Genomic DNA, 16,737 nt, shown 5'->3' with positions numbered 1-16,737 from the left:
AAGTTCATTTCCATCAAGATCAGTCAACCTCTTTATCTTATTTTTTCCCACACACCAAAACGCCTTAGCCTAGAGATATTATGTGTTCAGGTCACCCTCTTCCAGCGAAGCAATTCTGGATCTTAGCATCCAAATCATTTCGTCCTTGTATAGAAACTCATTTTAACTTATGATCCTCATTTTGTAGGGTCAATAGTTGTGCGTTCATACACATAAGCTCCTCAAGATGAGAGTGGGACTTCTCTATTTCATTTGTCATGTTTCTAAACTTTTTCCTACTCCGGCTATTTTTCATGACTTTGTCCAGCGCTTCGTGAATATCCCTAAATGTTTCTTCTGCCCCGCACTTTCATGAGTTAGCGTTGATCTTGTGAATACTATGATCACGCTCCCACATCATTTCATATCGCCTACATTTGTTCACGGGAAGCTGTGTTTTTGGCAGTCCATCAATCATCTAAGGGAAGTGACCTGAACAGGAAGCAATCAAGTGTTTGACCACGGGTGAACCAAAAATGTTTCTCGAGTCACTTGTGGTTGTGCATATATCCAAGCAAACCTTCACATTTGTTGCACCAGACCTCTTATCACCATATGTATATGGCGCACCAACAAAACCCAAGTCCACTACCTCACAAATTTCTAGTGCTTCAAGAAAATCTAGCATTTGTTGGAGTGACCTCGGTGTGTTAGAGAAATGTGCAAAACTCAACATGGCTTCATTAAAATCACCTACCACAAGCCAAGGTAAATCCAAAAGGATCTTAAGGTCATGCATGAGTGTCCACATATGGCGCCTATTCTCCGTCGAGGTTCATCATAGGCATGAGTCAATCTCCGTGTCAGGCAGCCATTACCTCCAGCAATGTGTGCATCTATGTACCTCTCATTTGCTGCCTTAACATCAACATTAAGATTTTCATGCCAAAAGAAAGCAAGTCCTTCACTGTTTCCATTACTACCAACTCCTTCAAAATCTCTCAAAACCAGGGTGGGGGAAAGTGCATGCACATGGGCAAACAAATCACGAACTATCCAGGAGCCCCCCGGTAGTTCCAGCTTTGGAGATTCATTGTCTCCGGTGGTACTCCGCACCGCATCTCGCCGATACCTTTGTGTTATTGACCCCCCCCCCCATCTCAGACCAATTGGGGTCACTCTTAGGGGTTAGAGTCAAAGCTGTGGTAGTGGAGCTTGCTGGCACCCCATCAAAATGCTGGCGTTGTCATCTACTTTTCCTCCACTACACTCAGTTGAAGGAAGGGCTAGCAGATCTCTCTTCCTCTTTTGCTCTACATCTAACATATCATATTAACACCAAGCTAATTTACACCCACACTAGCAACATTCTGATTCTTCCCACCAGTTTTACACACTTGATTGTGTTTTATGACAATATCAAGTATGCGAATGAGCTCAACCTCATCAAGATCATCTGCCAAATCATGTTTTCCTATGACATCGCTATCCCCCATCATAACGCTCATCTGCATCCAAAAATTCATCACAATATTGTCTTCCCTGGGAAGGCCAATCATGTCCTCATCCAAAATCATAGCTACAACTATTCCCTCATCTGCGACCACCACTATGCATACTCCATGAAGCGTGCAGCTCCTTAAATACAAGAGCGGGGGTATATACCATCTCCGTGTTCAGTGCATAGATGTCCAATCATGTCGCATGCGGCACACCAATCAGGGAAGCACTCATATTTCAATAGAAAATTTGACAATTGCTAACTCTAACCATCCAAACATGGTTTTGAGGGGTTTTCTGACATCAACCATGACTCTAGCGTGATAACATTTTCTAGATAACTTGCTCAAGGAACTTTCAGCAGCGACAAGTTCATTACCATTGATGCCAAAGATTTCACCATTGAGTTGTAGCCATCACGCGAATCATGAATTTGTATCCAAATTTTAAAAGTATTCAACTCAATCATAGACATCTTTGTGAAGCCGTTGTACGGGGCAAGAAGAATAGGATTTCCCTGGAAAGTCCAAGGACCACCTTCGATCACCTTGTCCAAATCAAACAAGACATGAGAACTGATTCGTGAACAGGTTGTTTACCTGAGATCTTCGCCAGGTGGTGCGCGATTAGGGATGGCAACGGGGACCCATACCCGCCAAACCCGTGGGGATTTCATCTATTAGGGGGTGGGGATGGGCGAAAAACATCCCCATGGGGATATTTACCAAACTATTTTATTCCCCATAGGGTACAACGGGGATGGGGACGATATCCTATTCCCCAGACCCAATACCCATTGGGGATCCGGTTAGTAACTGTGATACTGCGGTCAACCTTAAAATATTCACAAACAAACTTGCGAAAACAAAAAAAAGCTCTGAAAAAAATGTTAAACCTATCTCACATCCTCACCTCAGCTGCCACCATGACCAAGCAGTCAATACGACCTAGATAGGCATTAGCAGGACAAGGACAACACCATGTATGTATGTTGATTATAGGGTGTCATATTATGTATATGAGTATTTGTTTATGGGGATGGGGACCCTAATGGGGCCCCGTTCCCCAGTGGGGCATGGGTATGGGAAAATTTCATCCCCAGACATGTAAACGGGGATGGGGATGGGATGATAGGGAATAGATGGGGATGGGGATATTGTAGGTATCCCCATAGGAGATTGTCCCCATTGCCATACCTATGCGCGATAGTGGCATTGGTGAAGCCAGAAGTGGTCTGAGGGATCCAACACCGAGATCTTAATGGGTGGCTCGGTCTAGCAGGATCATCGAAGAAGAGGGCATCGATGCACAACCAAAGTATGGGGCGGACATGGGGGCGCCCGGGCATGCCCAAGCACGCCTGCCACATCAGACCCGACAGCTCGACCCCACCGCAAAATGCACCAAATCCACCCCCAAGACCTGTCGGATCCATTTTCTATCTCCTCTCTTCTTCCTCCTCCGTGATGTCCGTCTTGCAGCTCCGCTGTCGCGCACTGTCCGCAGCTGTCCGTAGCCTCTACACCGCCAGCTCCGGCAGAGCAGTGCTCTCTCCGTCCTCGCCACGGGGGATATCGTCACCGGCTCGGACGCCACCGCGGTACGTCTGGCAACTCTTTGGCTCCGCCTTGCCCGTGATGTGTTCGACACATTGTCTGACCAGATTTTTTTTTGATTTTGTTAGGGAAAACGATGGATTCCGATGCTTCGTCGGACAAGGAGTATGGACCGACGGAGCTTGACCAAATGATTCAAGATGAGTTCTTCGATTCCTCGGATTCGTACGAAGAAGTGGACATGATTATGCTCATGAGCATGCAAGAGGACATGGACTGGCAAGTGGAGCATATTCTCAACTTCAAGGGATCAATCAAAGGGAGAAGAGTGCTCAACAGGGACAGGGTGTCCGGAGCAAAGCTACTGCACATGGACTACTTTGCTCCCAAACCTACTTTCCCGGATGATCCATTGTTTCGTTGCTGTTTTCGCATGCGGAAACCATTGTTTTGCGCACTGTGGAGGAAATGGAGGCACACGACGACTACTTCAAGCTCATAAGGGATTCCTGTAGACAACTCTCTTTCTCTGCCAAGCATAAGTGCACGGCTACTCTGAGGATGCTTGCACTTGGTACTGCTGTAGATGTTGTTGGTGAGATGGTCAGGATGGAGAGAGCACGTGCTTGACTACTGTCAAGTTTGCCCGTGCCGTGATGGAGGTGTTTGGACCTGAGTATCTCAGAGAACGAAATGCACAGGACATGGAGAAGTTGTTGGCTATTCGAGAGGCAAGGGGGTATCCAGGAATGCTCGGATCAATTGATTGCATGCATTGGCAATGGAAGAACTGCCCCAAAGGTGCGGGGAATGTAGCAAGGTCACACCAGAGAGGCCACCATCATACTAGAAGCGGTGTCATCACATGACTTATGGATTTGGCATGCTTTCTTTGAAATGCCGGGTTCTCACAACGACATTAACGTGCTTCAACAATCTCTGGTGTTCAAAAGGCTTTGCAATGGGGAATCACCGCCGTGCAACTACACCGTCAACGGCCGAGAGTACAACATGGGATACTATCTTGCCGATGGTATCTATCCTCAGTGGGCGGCGTTTGTGAAGACCATATCCGAACCGCATGGCAATAAACAGAGACACTTTGCAACAATGTAGGAAGCGACTAGGAAGGGTGTTTAGAGGGCATTTGGTGTGCTTCAAGCTCATTGGGGAATTGTGCAGAGCGCTGCAATGATGTGGGAATCAGAAGCTTTGTGGCGGCTGATGACATGTTGTGTTATTCTGCACAATATGATTGTCGATGATGAGGGCGATGGTGTAGTCCAAACCCATAATTTTGAAGCACTTGGAGAACAAATTGAAATCCCGAAAGATCAAGATGCAGCTCAGCTTATAAACTTTCTGCAGATGCATCAGAATCTTCGTGATCACCAGGTGCACACACAGCTATTCAGTGATCTTGTGGAGCACATGTGGACCCACAATGGCAACCAAGAAGCTAATGCTTCAGTTGTGCACTTAATTTTTTATGTAAACGCTATCTATGCTCCGTACCAATATTTTTTATTTACGTGCGAAATTGTCTTTTATGATCGACGTGCATGGATTTGAGAGTCCGGATTTGTGATATGTAGATGCCGGGAGGGAAATATAAGGGGTCATCCGGATGCGCCCGCGGACGTGTCCGGACGCGTCCGTAGATGTATAGGGGGTCGGATTTGTCAAATCTGACTGTAGATGCTCTAATGACCACTCAAGCCAGGCGCGAGCGTGAACGTATAGAGATTGGATTTGCCAAATCCGGCTGTAGATGCTCTAATGACCACTCAAGCCAGGCGTGAGTGTGAACGTATAGAGATTGAATTTGCCAAATCCGGCTGTAGATGCTCTAATGACCACTCAAGCATAAGGGATTTATCAGGCACTTTAGCTGAAACCAAGAGAACTTGCAGGATTGTTTCGGACGTTGGGACTCTCCCATCAGCGAGTGTAACCGATTCCTTTTTCTACCTTATTTCTAACGATCTGATTGGCTTTCCACTAAAAACAGATCGGGCATGGGGTGCGGCCAGAAAGGTGAGAGTGGGAATAAACTACTCCCGGCGTACAGAACCAGATCTGATCACAAGGAAGAGATTCATGCGTCCAAAAAAGGTTAACGCACAGAACGGGAAGTTTTCGATCGGGCGAGCAAGAACATGTGAAGCAACATGCAGCCCATGCACTCCGGCAACTCGCACCAACCCCTCCAACCGGCGAGTGCATCTCAGATCAGATCTGATTCAAGAGAAGCAAACAAATGTACATAGCGTCCAGATTTGGATCTTCTAGGGCCTCCAGCTCACGCGCTGTGCATGCACTCTCAGTCACAGCACAGTAGGGAAGTAGAAGTACAAAAAGTCACTTTGGAACTCAGGTGCATTGGAGCCCTATTTTTTGAACTGTGCCAAAATGCTTTTTTAAAGGTTTAAAAAATTCTGAAAACAAATCAACATGTTTATATGAATGTATATTACACATGTGCAAATTTTGATGCTGAAATAAGTAACCATGTGAGTTACACAAAAATGACAAAATCGTGGTTTTGGAAAGATGAACAGTACATGCATTATTCACTATTTGGAAATCACCATTTTGTCATTTTTATATAGGTCGCCTATTTACTTATTTCATCACCAAACTTTACACATGTGTAATATACATCCATATGATCACGTAGAATTTTTTTCAGAATTTTTTGAAACATTAAATGTGATTTTCAAAGTATTTAAAATAAGGTCCTTCAATACACCCGGGTTTCAAAAATCCACTCTCAGTAGAAGTAGGAGTAGATCGGATCGTTGCACCGCTGCATGCACATGCAAGGTGGGGCCGGGCGACGCAGGCAAAACAAATATGACTGACCTTCCGCGCAGGCGCGGCTACTAAACTAACAGTGCTTGCTTGACCAAGTGGGCAGTGGCCAGTGCAACCGCCGGAAATGCCTGACACGACGCGGAATAATGCGGGGCACGCACTTGCACCCCCCCACGACGACGTGCGTGCGTGCATCTTCCCGTCCCGTCCCGTGGATCCCGCCGGCCCTGCACATGGAAGCCTCCACGTTTTCTACATGGATGGCTACTTGGCTTCTGTCCTAAGTGAGGACAGAGCAGGCCACCGATCGTTCGGAGTCACAGATCTCGAGTGGATTCCTTCTGGTCTCTGTGCTTCGCCCTTGCCCAAGCCCAACGATCGAGGCCGTCCTAGTACCTCGCCATTCCTCCTCTATATAAGCCCTGCGCCTCACTTGCTCACCTCGTGCACCACTGGCTGGCTGGCTCGAGTCGTAGCTTTTCCTCCCTTCCAGCTCCGGTCGGGTTAGCTCGGACTGGGAGACATGGCGTCGGCGGCCGGTGCTGGTGGGGCAAATGCCGGCCTCGCCGACCCGCTGCTGGCGAGCGCCAAGAAGCCGGTCGGCGCCAAGGGCAAGCACTGGGTGGCCGCCGACAAGGACCAGCGGCGGGCCGCCAAGGAGAGCGGCGGCGAGGACGGCAGGCCGTTGCTGTTCCGGACGTACAAGGTCAAAGGCACCCTCCTGCACCCCTACAGGTAAGCACGCCAAATCCAAGCGCGTACATATTAGCTTTGGAAATGTGCTTTGCTTCTGACATTGATCGTTGCTGGTGAAATGACGGTTATGTTTAACTTTGATTTTTTGGAGTTTGACTAACATAAATAAATTGAGAAAACACCTATTTTCGTGCTTTTGGGTTTGTTTTTTGGCTTATATCATGAAACATCATGTAACACTGTTTAATTCAAAGACAAAAGCATGTAAAGGTGCTTTTCCTGACTTATAAATCAAAATTCAAAAGTCAGAAGTTTAACCTAACCAAAAAGATAGGAGTATTATATAGCATTAACTATTGACAATGCACCAGTGTTTTGCCTGTATCCTGTAGGCTTCTTAACTGAATTCTGTTCCACAAGTCGTAAATTTCTTTTGATCATGACATCATGTACGTCGTGCTTACGATTCTGACAAGTATTTTTCATGCTAATGGCATTAGTTCGTTCAAGAAATGTATATTCTAAATATTTTCATGCATGCAGGGCCTTGATCTTCATTCGCTTAATTGCCGTTCTCCTATTCTTCGTATGGCGCATCAAGCACAACAAATCAGATGTCATGTGGTTTTGGACAATGTCAGTTGTCGGGGACGTATGGTTCGGGTTCTCGTGGCTGCTCAACCAACTCCCAAAGTTTAACCCTGTCAAAACCATACCTGATATGGTCGCCCTTAGGCGACAATACGATCTTCCAGATGGGACATCTACACTTCCTGGCATAGATGTCTTTGTCACCACTGCTGATCCAATCGATGAGCCGATACTATACACCATGAATTGTGTTCTCTCTATCCTTGCTTCTGACTATCCTGTTGATAGGTGTGCCTGCTATCTCTCAGATGATAGTGGCGCATTGATCCAATACGAGGCCTTGGTTGAGACTGCAAAGTTTGCTACTTTGTGGGTCCCATTTTGTCGGAAGCATTGCATCGAGCCAAGAGCCCCAGAAAGCTTTTTTGAACAAGAGGCACCGTTGTACACTGGAAGTGCACCAGAGGAGTTCAAGAATGATCATAACAGTGTATATATAGAGTATGATGAGTTCAAAGAGCGCTTAGACTCACTATCTAGTGCTATTTCCAAGCGTTCCGATGCTTACAACAGCATGAAGACCGAGGAAGGAGATGCCAACGCCACTTGGATGGCAAATGGGACGCAATGGCCAGGATCATGGATTGACACAACGGAAATCCATAGGAAAGGACATCATGCTGGAATTGTTAAGGTATACAACTTCATCCTATTACTTGCTCCCTTATTGGTACAATGTATTTATAATAGGAAATGGACATACTCTCAGTAAGCCAAATTTATTGTCGTGGAGATATGTGACTTATGAATATGTTGTTGATTACCCTCACAGGTTGTGTTGGACCATTCGATCCGTGGGCATAATCTTGGTTCGCAAGCAAGCACCCACAACCTCAACTTCGCCAGCACCGATGTGCGCCTCCCGATGCTTGTATATATCTCTCGCGGAAAGAACCCAAGCTATGACCACAACAAGAAAGCTGGTGCCTTGAATGCGCAATTGCGTGCCTCTGCACTACTCTCCAACGCGCAATTCATCATCAACTTCGACTGCGACCACTACATCAACAACTCTCAAGCCCTACGTGCAGCTATGTGCTTCATGCTAGATCAACGACAAGGTGATAGCACTGCTTTCGTTCAATTCCCTCAACGCTTCGACAATGTTGATCCATCAGACCGATATGGCAACCACAACCGTGTCTTCTTTGATGGCACAATGCTCGCCCTCAATGGTCTCCAAGGTCCATCTTACCTTGGCACTGGTTGCATGTTCCGCCGCATAGCCCTTTATGGCATTGACCCACCTGAGTGGAGACATGCCAACATCGTGGTTGATGATAAAAGGTTTGGTAGCTCCATACCCTTCCTAGAATCCGTATCAAAAGCCATAAACCAAGAAAGATCTACCATACCTCCACCCATTAGTGAAACATTAGTGGCTGAGATGGAAAGGGTTGTGTCAGCTTCACATGATAAAGCCACTGGGTGGGGCAAGGGTGTTGGGTACATATATGACATAGCCACAGAGGATATAGTGACTGGTTTCCGCATCCATGGTCAAGGTTGGCGTTCCATGTATTGTACAATGGAGCGCGACGCCTTCTGTGGCGTTGCACCAATCAACCTAACTGAGCGCCTCCACCAAATTGTGCGCTGGTCAGGTGGATCTTTAGAGATGTTCTTCTCACTAAATAACCCACTCATAGGTGGTCGTCGGATCCAATCCCTTCAGCGTGTCTCCTACCTCAACATGACGGTCTACCCAGTAACATCACTCTTTATCCTTCTCTATGCTCTCAGCCCAGTGATGTGGCTTATCCCTGATGAAGTATACATTCAGAGGCCATTCACCAAATATGTTGTGTTCCTTCTCGTGATCATTCTGATGATCCATGTTATTGGGTGGCTCGAGATAAAATGGGCGGGGGTCACATGGTTGGATTACTGGAGGAATGAACAGTTCTTCATGATCGGGTCGACGAGTGCATACCCAGCAGCCGTGCTTCACATGGTGGTGAATCTCCTTACAAAGAAGGGTATTCACTTCAGAGTTACTTCGAAGCAAACAGCGGCAGACACCAATGACAAGTTTGCCGACTTGTATGACATGCGATGGGTGCCAATGTTAATACCCACAACAGTAGTGCTGATTGCCAATGTTGGTGCAATCGGTGTAGCCATGGGTAAAACGATAGTATACATGGGAGCATGGACAATTGCACAGAAGACACATGCCGCATTGGGTCTGCTCTTCAATGTGTGGATCATGGTGCTGCTCTATCCGTTTGCATTGGCGATCATGGGACGGTGGGCAAAGAGGCCAGTCATCCTGGTGGTCTTGTTGCCGGTTGCCTTTACAATAGTTTGCCTTGTATATGTTGCTGTTCATATCTTACTTCTTAGCTATCTTACATTCTAGCCAAGTGATATAGTAGAAACCATTGTATTGTTTAGCTTCTGTAGTAAGCTGGGAGCCAAATATGCTCCGTGTATCCAATAAACCATTGTAATACTTGTACTTTGTACCTTGATATAGAATGGCTATAAATTAGGCCTTGATGGCTAATGTTACAACTTACAAGTGTTAAGGAATTTTTTATCTATTAAAAGGCATCCAGGCGTTCTAGAATGCAACCTTTGAGCTACAAATGCAGAAAACAGGATGATCAATCGTTGACCCACTATGGATGCCAAAATGCATGGTTTACAATTTCACACTAGCTTGTGATCTTAAAAGGAAGATTCTTAATGCAAATTATGAACCACAGATTACCATTTCTTGTTTATTAATCAGACCTTCTTACTGAAACTTCAGAGTTCAGAGAAGCACTATCAAAAAGGAGTACAGATAAAGGATATCTAGTATAGTACTACCATAAATTCAGAACTATTGCAGAGGTCAATAAGAAGATCAGGTGCCTCCAGCGTTTCTACTAACCCACCCTGAATCTTATTGACATTTTACGGAACACTTGAGGAGAGCCTCACCGAACAAGAAAAATTATCTCGCAAGCAGAGCATTAATCATATGTTTTCTTTTGAAATTCGATGGAAATAGGAGCTCACGTGTGGTCTGTGGAGATGACGGAGCCAAAGAATTGGGCTTCGGCAACGAGTTTGCCGGACGCGGACCGGTGATATGGCCGGCCCAATTATGTTTCATGAAGCTCCGGATATATAGCGGGCTGAGTATTTAGAGGACCAGCCGAGCGGCCTGGCGAAGGATGCAAGCGAAATTAAACTGTTGGGCATGGATTTATTTTCATTTTCTTTTTCGCGATGGAAGTCTGGTCGTCGATTATTCAGTATTGAGGAACAGCCAGAGAAGGATTCAGTAGGAACGAAGGTGAACAATTTTTTTTTTTGAAACCGAAATAAGTGAATAACAAGGTGAGCTGTCGAAAGATACATAAACCAAACTGGAGACACAGAAGGTCCAACACTCCAACTGTCCAGGAATTTTTTAGAAAAACCTATATTCATGCAAAACAAGACCAGTCGATATTCGCGGAAATTGGAATTCAAGAACTTATCTTCTATCAGCCAAAAATTGGACTTCTTGCTGAAAGACGCCATATATTTTCTCAGAGCTACCGACGGAATCACGTAGATACTAGTTGTGGCATGCATCGTGCATGTCAGTTGTTACAGTACGTACTCCACTTTGTTTTCCTGTTTATATCACGACTAGAACTGCAAGGTGTGGCATAAGCAGTCACGAGAAAGGTGGCATCTCTTGTCCGTGCTGTTACAAGTGCACAGCCAGGACGAGATATTGCGTCTCTTTCAGTATTTGTGTAACAGGCAAGCCTCTTGGCCCAGAGGTAGCTTCCTGAAACTATGGTCCCTGCCTGCCCCCACACACCTCCTCAGCTCACTTGGTTGGTGAAGCTCTCAACCTCCTGTCGCTCCTCGCATTAGGTGGCTCCTTCTTTTTTTTTTTTTGCATGGAGTACTAGTTGACTTGAAGGACAAGAACCTGATGTCAGTTACACTTGCATTAACGGCTTGGTGATGTAGAACCCAATTAAAGCAGTTCTACTACTGCGCAATTAAAATATACCACGGCTTAGAGCAACTTTAATGGGGCGATCCAAACGGAAGACGATTTCATCCGTTTTTTGTCCGTTTGGGTCGGCCGCCCGCCCGATAACCGTCCTGTTTTAAATATGGGTCGCCAGCGCGTCCAACACGCTAACCCATATGTGCCGGCATGGCCGGCTGGCCGCCCTATTTCAACAAATTGCTCATTTTTGCATTGATGAATTTGCATGTAAATATATAGTCAAATAACATAGTTTGAATCAAATAAAATAGCATAGTTTTACAAGCCAAATAAAAATAAAAATGTCTCATATAGTTTTGCAAGTCGAATAAAAGAAGATACATCTATTGGTTGCCAACATGATCCCACGTATGCTCAACCAAATCATTTTGCAGTTGCACGTGGGTTTTCCAATCACGCATGTCATGATGAATTTGGATGAACTGTTCAAACGTTGTCGCTCCTTCATGCTCAGGCACACCATTCTCACCCTGAAACTGAAACCCTTGATCGTACAGACGTTCCGGGCGCTCGTCTTCTATGATCATATTGTGCATGATCACACAAGCAGCCATCACCTTCCACAGTTTCTGCATGCTTCAGGTATTAGCAGGATACCGAACGATGCCCCATCGAAATTGCAAAACACCAAAGACAAACTCGACATCCTTCCTAGCACTTTCTTGCTCTTGGGAAAATCTTTTCCTTTTCTCTCCGACAGCGTTGGGGATTGCCTTGACAATAGTGTTTCACTGAGGATAGATACCGTCACCCAGGTAGTATCCTTTGTCGTAGTTGTGGCCGTTGATAGTAAAATTCACCGGTGGGCTGTTGCCTTCGGCAAGCCTAGCAAACACTGGCGAGCGCTGAAGCACGTTGATATCATTATGTGATCCAGCCATGCCAAAGAAAGAGTGCCAGATACAGAGATCTTGAGACGCCATAGCCTCTAGTATGACAATGCAAGTCCTGACATGGCTCTTATACTTCCCTTGCCAAGCAGAAGGGCAGTTCTTCCACTCCCAGTGCATGCAGTCTATGCTGTCAAGCATCGCTGGGAAGCCCCTGCTGGCATTCATCATCAACAAACGGGTTGTATCTTCAGGAGTCGACTGTCTCAAGTACTCAGGGCCAAACACAGCAATAATAGCCTTGCAGAACTTATACAGGGACTCTAGGCATGTAGACTCGCTCATACGGATATGTACTCATCAATGAGATCACCGGGCACTCTGTATGCAAGCATTCAGATGGCGGCAGTGCATTTCTGATAAGAGGAGAAATCAATCTTGCCAACGGCATCCTCTTTGCACTCGGAATAGTCATCATAGCCGACCACCCCCTCTCTAATACGGTTGAAAAGATGCCTACTCATACGAAAACGGCGGCGAAATTTTTGATGTTTGAACAACGGGTTTGTTGTATCAAAGTAGTCCTTCCAAAAAAGGAAATGTCCGCTCTCTCGGTTGCGATTCAACGTCGGAAGGTGGCCTGGAATGGAGCCACGGAACAACGGCCGCTGGCTGTTGAGGTGGTGATGGACCAACACGGCAGCCAATATCTCCTCCTTGTCATCGAACGACGAATCGTCGAAGTCGCAAAGGAAATTGTGAAAAAAGAACTCGTCGGCGGAGTCCATTTTGTACCTTGGGCAAACTGTCGACCAACTTGCGGGTCGACGAAGAAGACGGACGGCGAAGGGAGTCACGGCGCGCACGGACCAGCTAGCTGCCCTGTCGGCGTCCGACGAGTGGGCCAGCGTCCGACGAGCATGCCGGTGAGGATCTGGCCGGGGCAGCGAGGCGGCTTCTTGGTCGCGGTTGCGGCTGTGTGGTGGGGGGCGGGGGAAGCAGTCGGCTCCCCGGCGGCAAGACGGCGGTGGCAGGCGACATGGGAGTTGGTGGCGTTGCTGGGCGCATGTGGAGGCGCCGACAGTTGGCAGAGTCACCGGAAAAAATGGGCGGCGGCGTCGGCAACAAAGGAGACGGGCGAGGGTTGCTGTTGGATGGGAAAAGGCCAATGTGCACCGACCAGCAGGCGCGGGAGAGAAGGCGAGCGCGTGCGTCCGTCTCGTGTCTGCGCCGACGCAAATCCGGCCCAAAAATGAATCGGAAATGAATCGCCCGCGGACGAAAAGCGGACGCGCGTCCATTTAGGTCGGTGCATTGTGCCGCTTTTTGTGTCCGCGTCGATCCAAACGGATGGCGACGGACGAAATGGGTCGCACCATTGAAGTTGCACTTAGTGATGATGCATGCAAGAGACTGAAGAGAGTCAGCCCCTCATATTATTAATATTCAATTTTTTTGCATGGTCCAGTCACCGAAAAAAATAAAGAAGATTATCCACCCCAATAATATCATGATCTGATGTCATTCGTAGATCAGAGAAAACTACCCAGTTGAAATGAAGGATATAAGATTGTTTCTTGTGTACAATTGACCGCTTAAATGTCCAAATACACGCCATGGCGGGCCAAAGCTAGTCTGAAACTAAACTAATGTGTGGCACTGTAACTCCCTGGGCCTCTATGCCCTAAAGTTCTGCACTTCCTGTTCCTGATGCCGTTGTCCGTTGAGTTAAATGGTCTCCTTTTTTCCATACAAGGAGTTAAGTTAAATGGTCTCTTATAGAAAAATCACTAAAAATGGACCAGTAACAACATAATATAGTTATATGCAATTTCCTCCTATGCATTCTGAAGCTACAGGGAATTACAGCAACTTTGATGCAACTGTATAACACAATTGAGATGGGCTGTCAGGTTTCTCGTGCATTCTGTTTGTTGCGATAGCTGTGAGCTGTGCCTGAGAAGCACACCATAAAGTCAAGGTGAAGAAAAGAATGTGCGACCGCGCAACAACGTAGAATGAGACCTCCGTCCAGTAAGAAAGGGCGGGTGATCGAGATATTTTGTCAGGTCACTCAATCATAGCTGATCACTGGGTACATATGTAGCACCCTCCTCCAAAATGAAGTTTCATCTGCCCAGACGAGAAGGTGGGAGCAGGGGTTGCATTATCGTTTTCATCAGCACCATTTCAACAAAATCTGCACCGGCCCACCAGTAAATCTCCTGTGAAGCTCGGTCCTCATGTTATATGATCATACATAGACCCTTGGAGAATCTGGTATAATGATCCCACTGCTGAACCTGAAAAGCACATATACTAGAAGACTTTAGCAACTTTAAAATTTCGATTCGAAATTGAAGATCTTACTCCCCCCGTCCCACAATATAAGATCGTTTTTGACATTAGAGGGTGGGACGAGGGGGTACTTTATTGGAACCAAGCATTTAAAATGTGATACAACTGAAAAGAAATCCTATTGTCCCGCTGAAGTACATAATCTTCCTGCGGACTGCCTTCCGAGGCCGTCTGAACACCAAGGACAAGGTCACTAAGAAAGTGGTGGACAAGCCCTCTCTACTGAATTGAGTTGTTAGCACAAAGCACAAAGCGCGGTTACTTACAGTTTTTGTTGCTGGGGCAGCTTTCCCGTCCACAGTTTTTTTTTTCTTATTCTTACTCCACGACTATCATATGTGCTTTTTATTTTTCACAAACAATCACGATCCATGTAATTAGAAATTAAGTTTAACCATAAAAGTCACAGCTTTCAACTTCAAAAGTAAGAGCTGTCATCCACCAAAGCAAATTCCACCAAGATCAGGTGCTTTTTTCAACCCCAAAAGTCAGAACATTCAACTGAGATCGGAGCTCTGAAATCATACCTTTCAACTTCAGCAATTGCATATTTCCTTTGTTTAGAGAATGGCAATTACATCTTCCAACTGCCAAAATTAATCAAAAGTGTGAACACCTTATAGCTTTCAGTCCGCACCGAGTGTGGAAGCAACGAGTAAACCAAAACGCAGAAAGTTGTTATTGTATTTCTTCTATCCTCCTAGCTGACTGTAATCCTTCGGATATGGAATAAAACTTGCTGATTCTCCCGCAAAAAATAGAAAGTAGAATGAAGACATAGAAAAAGAGAGAAATAAGTTGACTGAAAATAAAATAATGATATAACAAAAAGGACTTGGTATAGAGAAGACAAATGAAGAGGGTCATGGCCCTATGGTGCCAGGTTAGGGGAAAACTGAAAATTGCGGAGAAGCCCATGGTGCTCTTGAATCGACCTCCAGACTAGCCAGAGTCGTTCCTCAATGGAAAAGGTTTAGTTTTCTCTGTATTATTTGGCTTGGCTTATATTTCCCCTATGTTTTTGGGAACTTTAACCCTTTAAATTAGCACATCGCAAAAAGGGGTGGATTAACGAGCTGCTCAGCTTGTTAAGTTCGTGCTCATTAAGCTCATGCTTGTTAAGGCTCAGCTCGTTAAGTTCAGTAAGATTAACGAGCAAAAAAAATCTGCTCGGCTCGGTTCGTTTGAAGCTCGTTAAGACCGTGAGCGCTCGTTGTGATTTTTAAGAAGAAAGATGGTGACAAAAGAAAATGCACTAGTTTGTTGCCTCCTATGTAGAATAGATTGAATAGATAGGCTGAAGTGCTACGACAATTTTGTCACGTAAAATGAAATATGTGTTGTGTTGTTACTAACGAGTTAGCGAGCTACTCGTGAAACTCGTTAACTCGTTTGTTAAGCTCTTTAAGCTTAACAAGCTGAAATTGATGATTGACTTTGTTCATTAAGAAGCAAGCCACAAGCATAACGAGCCGAATTATCGAGCGCTCATTAAGCTCGCAAGCTACGAGCTTTTGGTCCATCCCTAATCACAAACCACTTTTCCCATGAGAGATTTCTAGCGGAACAAAGGCATAACATGTTGGGGAACGTAGTAATTTCAAAAAAATTCTTACGCACATGCAAGATCATGGTGATGCATAGCAACGAGAGGGGAGAGTATCGTCCACGTACCCTCGTAGACCGTAAGCGGAAGCGTTATGAGAACGCGGTTGATGTAGTCGTACATCTTCACGATCCGACCGATCCAAATACCGAACGCACGACACCTCCGAGTTTAGCACACGTTCAGCTCGATGACGTCCCACGAACTCCGATCCAGCAAAGCTTCACATGAGAGTTCTGTCAGCACAAGGCGTGATGACGGTGATGATGTTGCTACCGACGTAGGGCTTCGCCTAAGTACTGCTACGATATGATCGAGGTGGATTATAGTGGAGGGGGGGCACCGCACATGGCTTGGAACAATCAACTTGTGTGTCTTTGGGTGCCCCCCGCCCCCGTATATAAAGGAGCAAGGGGGGAGGCCAGCCGGCCTTGGTGCGCCCCAAGGAGAGGAGGAATCCTCCTCCTAGTAGGAGTAGGATTCATCCTTTTCTAGTCCTACTAGGAAGGGGGAAGGGGGAAGGAAAGAGAGGGAGAGGGAGAGGGAAAGAGGGGCCGCACCCCCCTCCCCTAGTCCAATTCGGACTCCTCATGGGAGGGGGCGCGCCACCTCCTGGGTTGCTGCCCTCTCTCTCCCCTCAGGCCCACTAAGGCCCAATACTTTCCCGGGGGTTCCAGTAACCCCTCCGGCACTCCGGTTTTCTCCGAAACCATTCTGAACACTTCCGGTGTCCGA

General features: G+C 46.3%; 1 protein-coding gene across 1 annotated transcript; it reads left to right on the top strand.

Moving 5' to 3' along the window:
- The first annotated feature begins 6,186 nt into the window (after positions 1-6,186).
- Positions 6,187-9,720, top strand: LOC125536681 (putative mixed-linked glucan synthase 3). Its single transcript, XM_048699929.2, has 3 exons — positions 6,187-6,587; positions 7,092-7,833; positions 7,972-9,720. Exons 1-3 carry the CDS (start codon positions 6,376-6,378, stop codon positions 9,559-9,561), a joined length of 2,544 nt encoding a protein of 847 aa, XP_048555886.2. The 5' UTR covers positions 6,187-6,375; the 3' UTR covers positions 9,562-9,720.
- The last annotated feature ends 7,017 nt before the right edge of the window (positions 9,721-16,737 follow it).

This window comes from Triticum urartu, chromosome 2A, assembly GCF_056163025.1.
Source record: "Triticum urartu cultivar PI428250 chromosome 2A, HENAU_Tu73, whole genome shotgun sequence".
In the NCBI taxonomy this organism is placed as follows: Eukaryota; Viridiplantae; Streptophyta; class Magnoliopsida; order Poales; family Poaceae; genus Triticum; species Triticum urartu.
The sequence above is the reverse complement of the archived record's forward strand: the minus strand, read 5'-3'. Positions and strand labels throughout refer to the sequence as shown.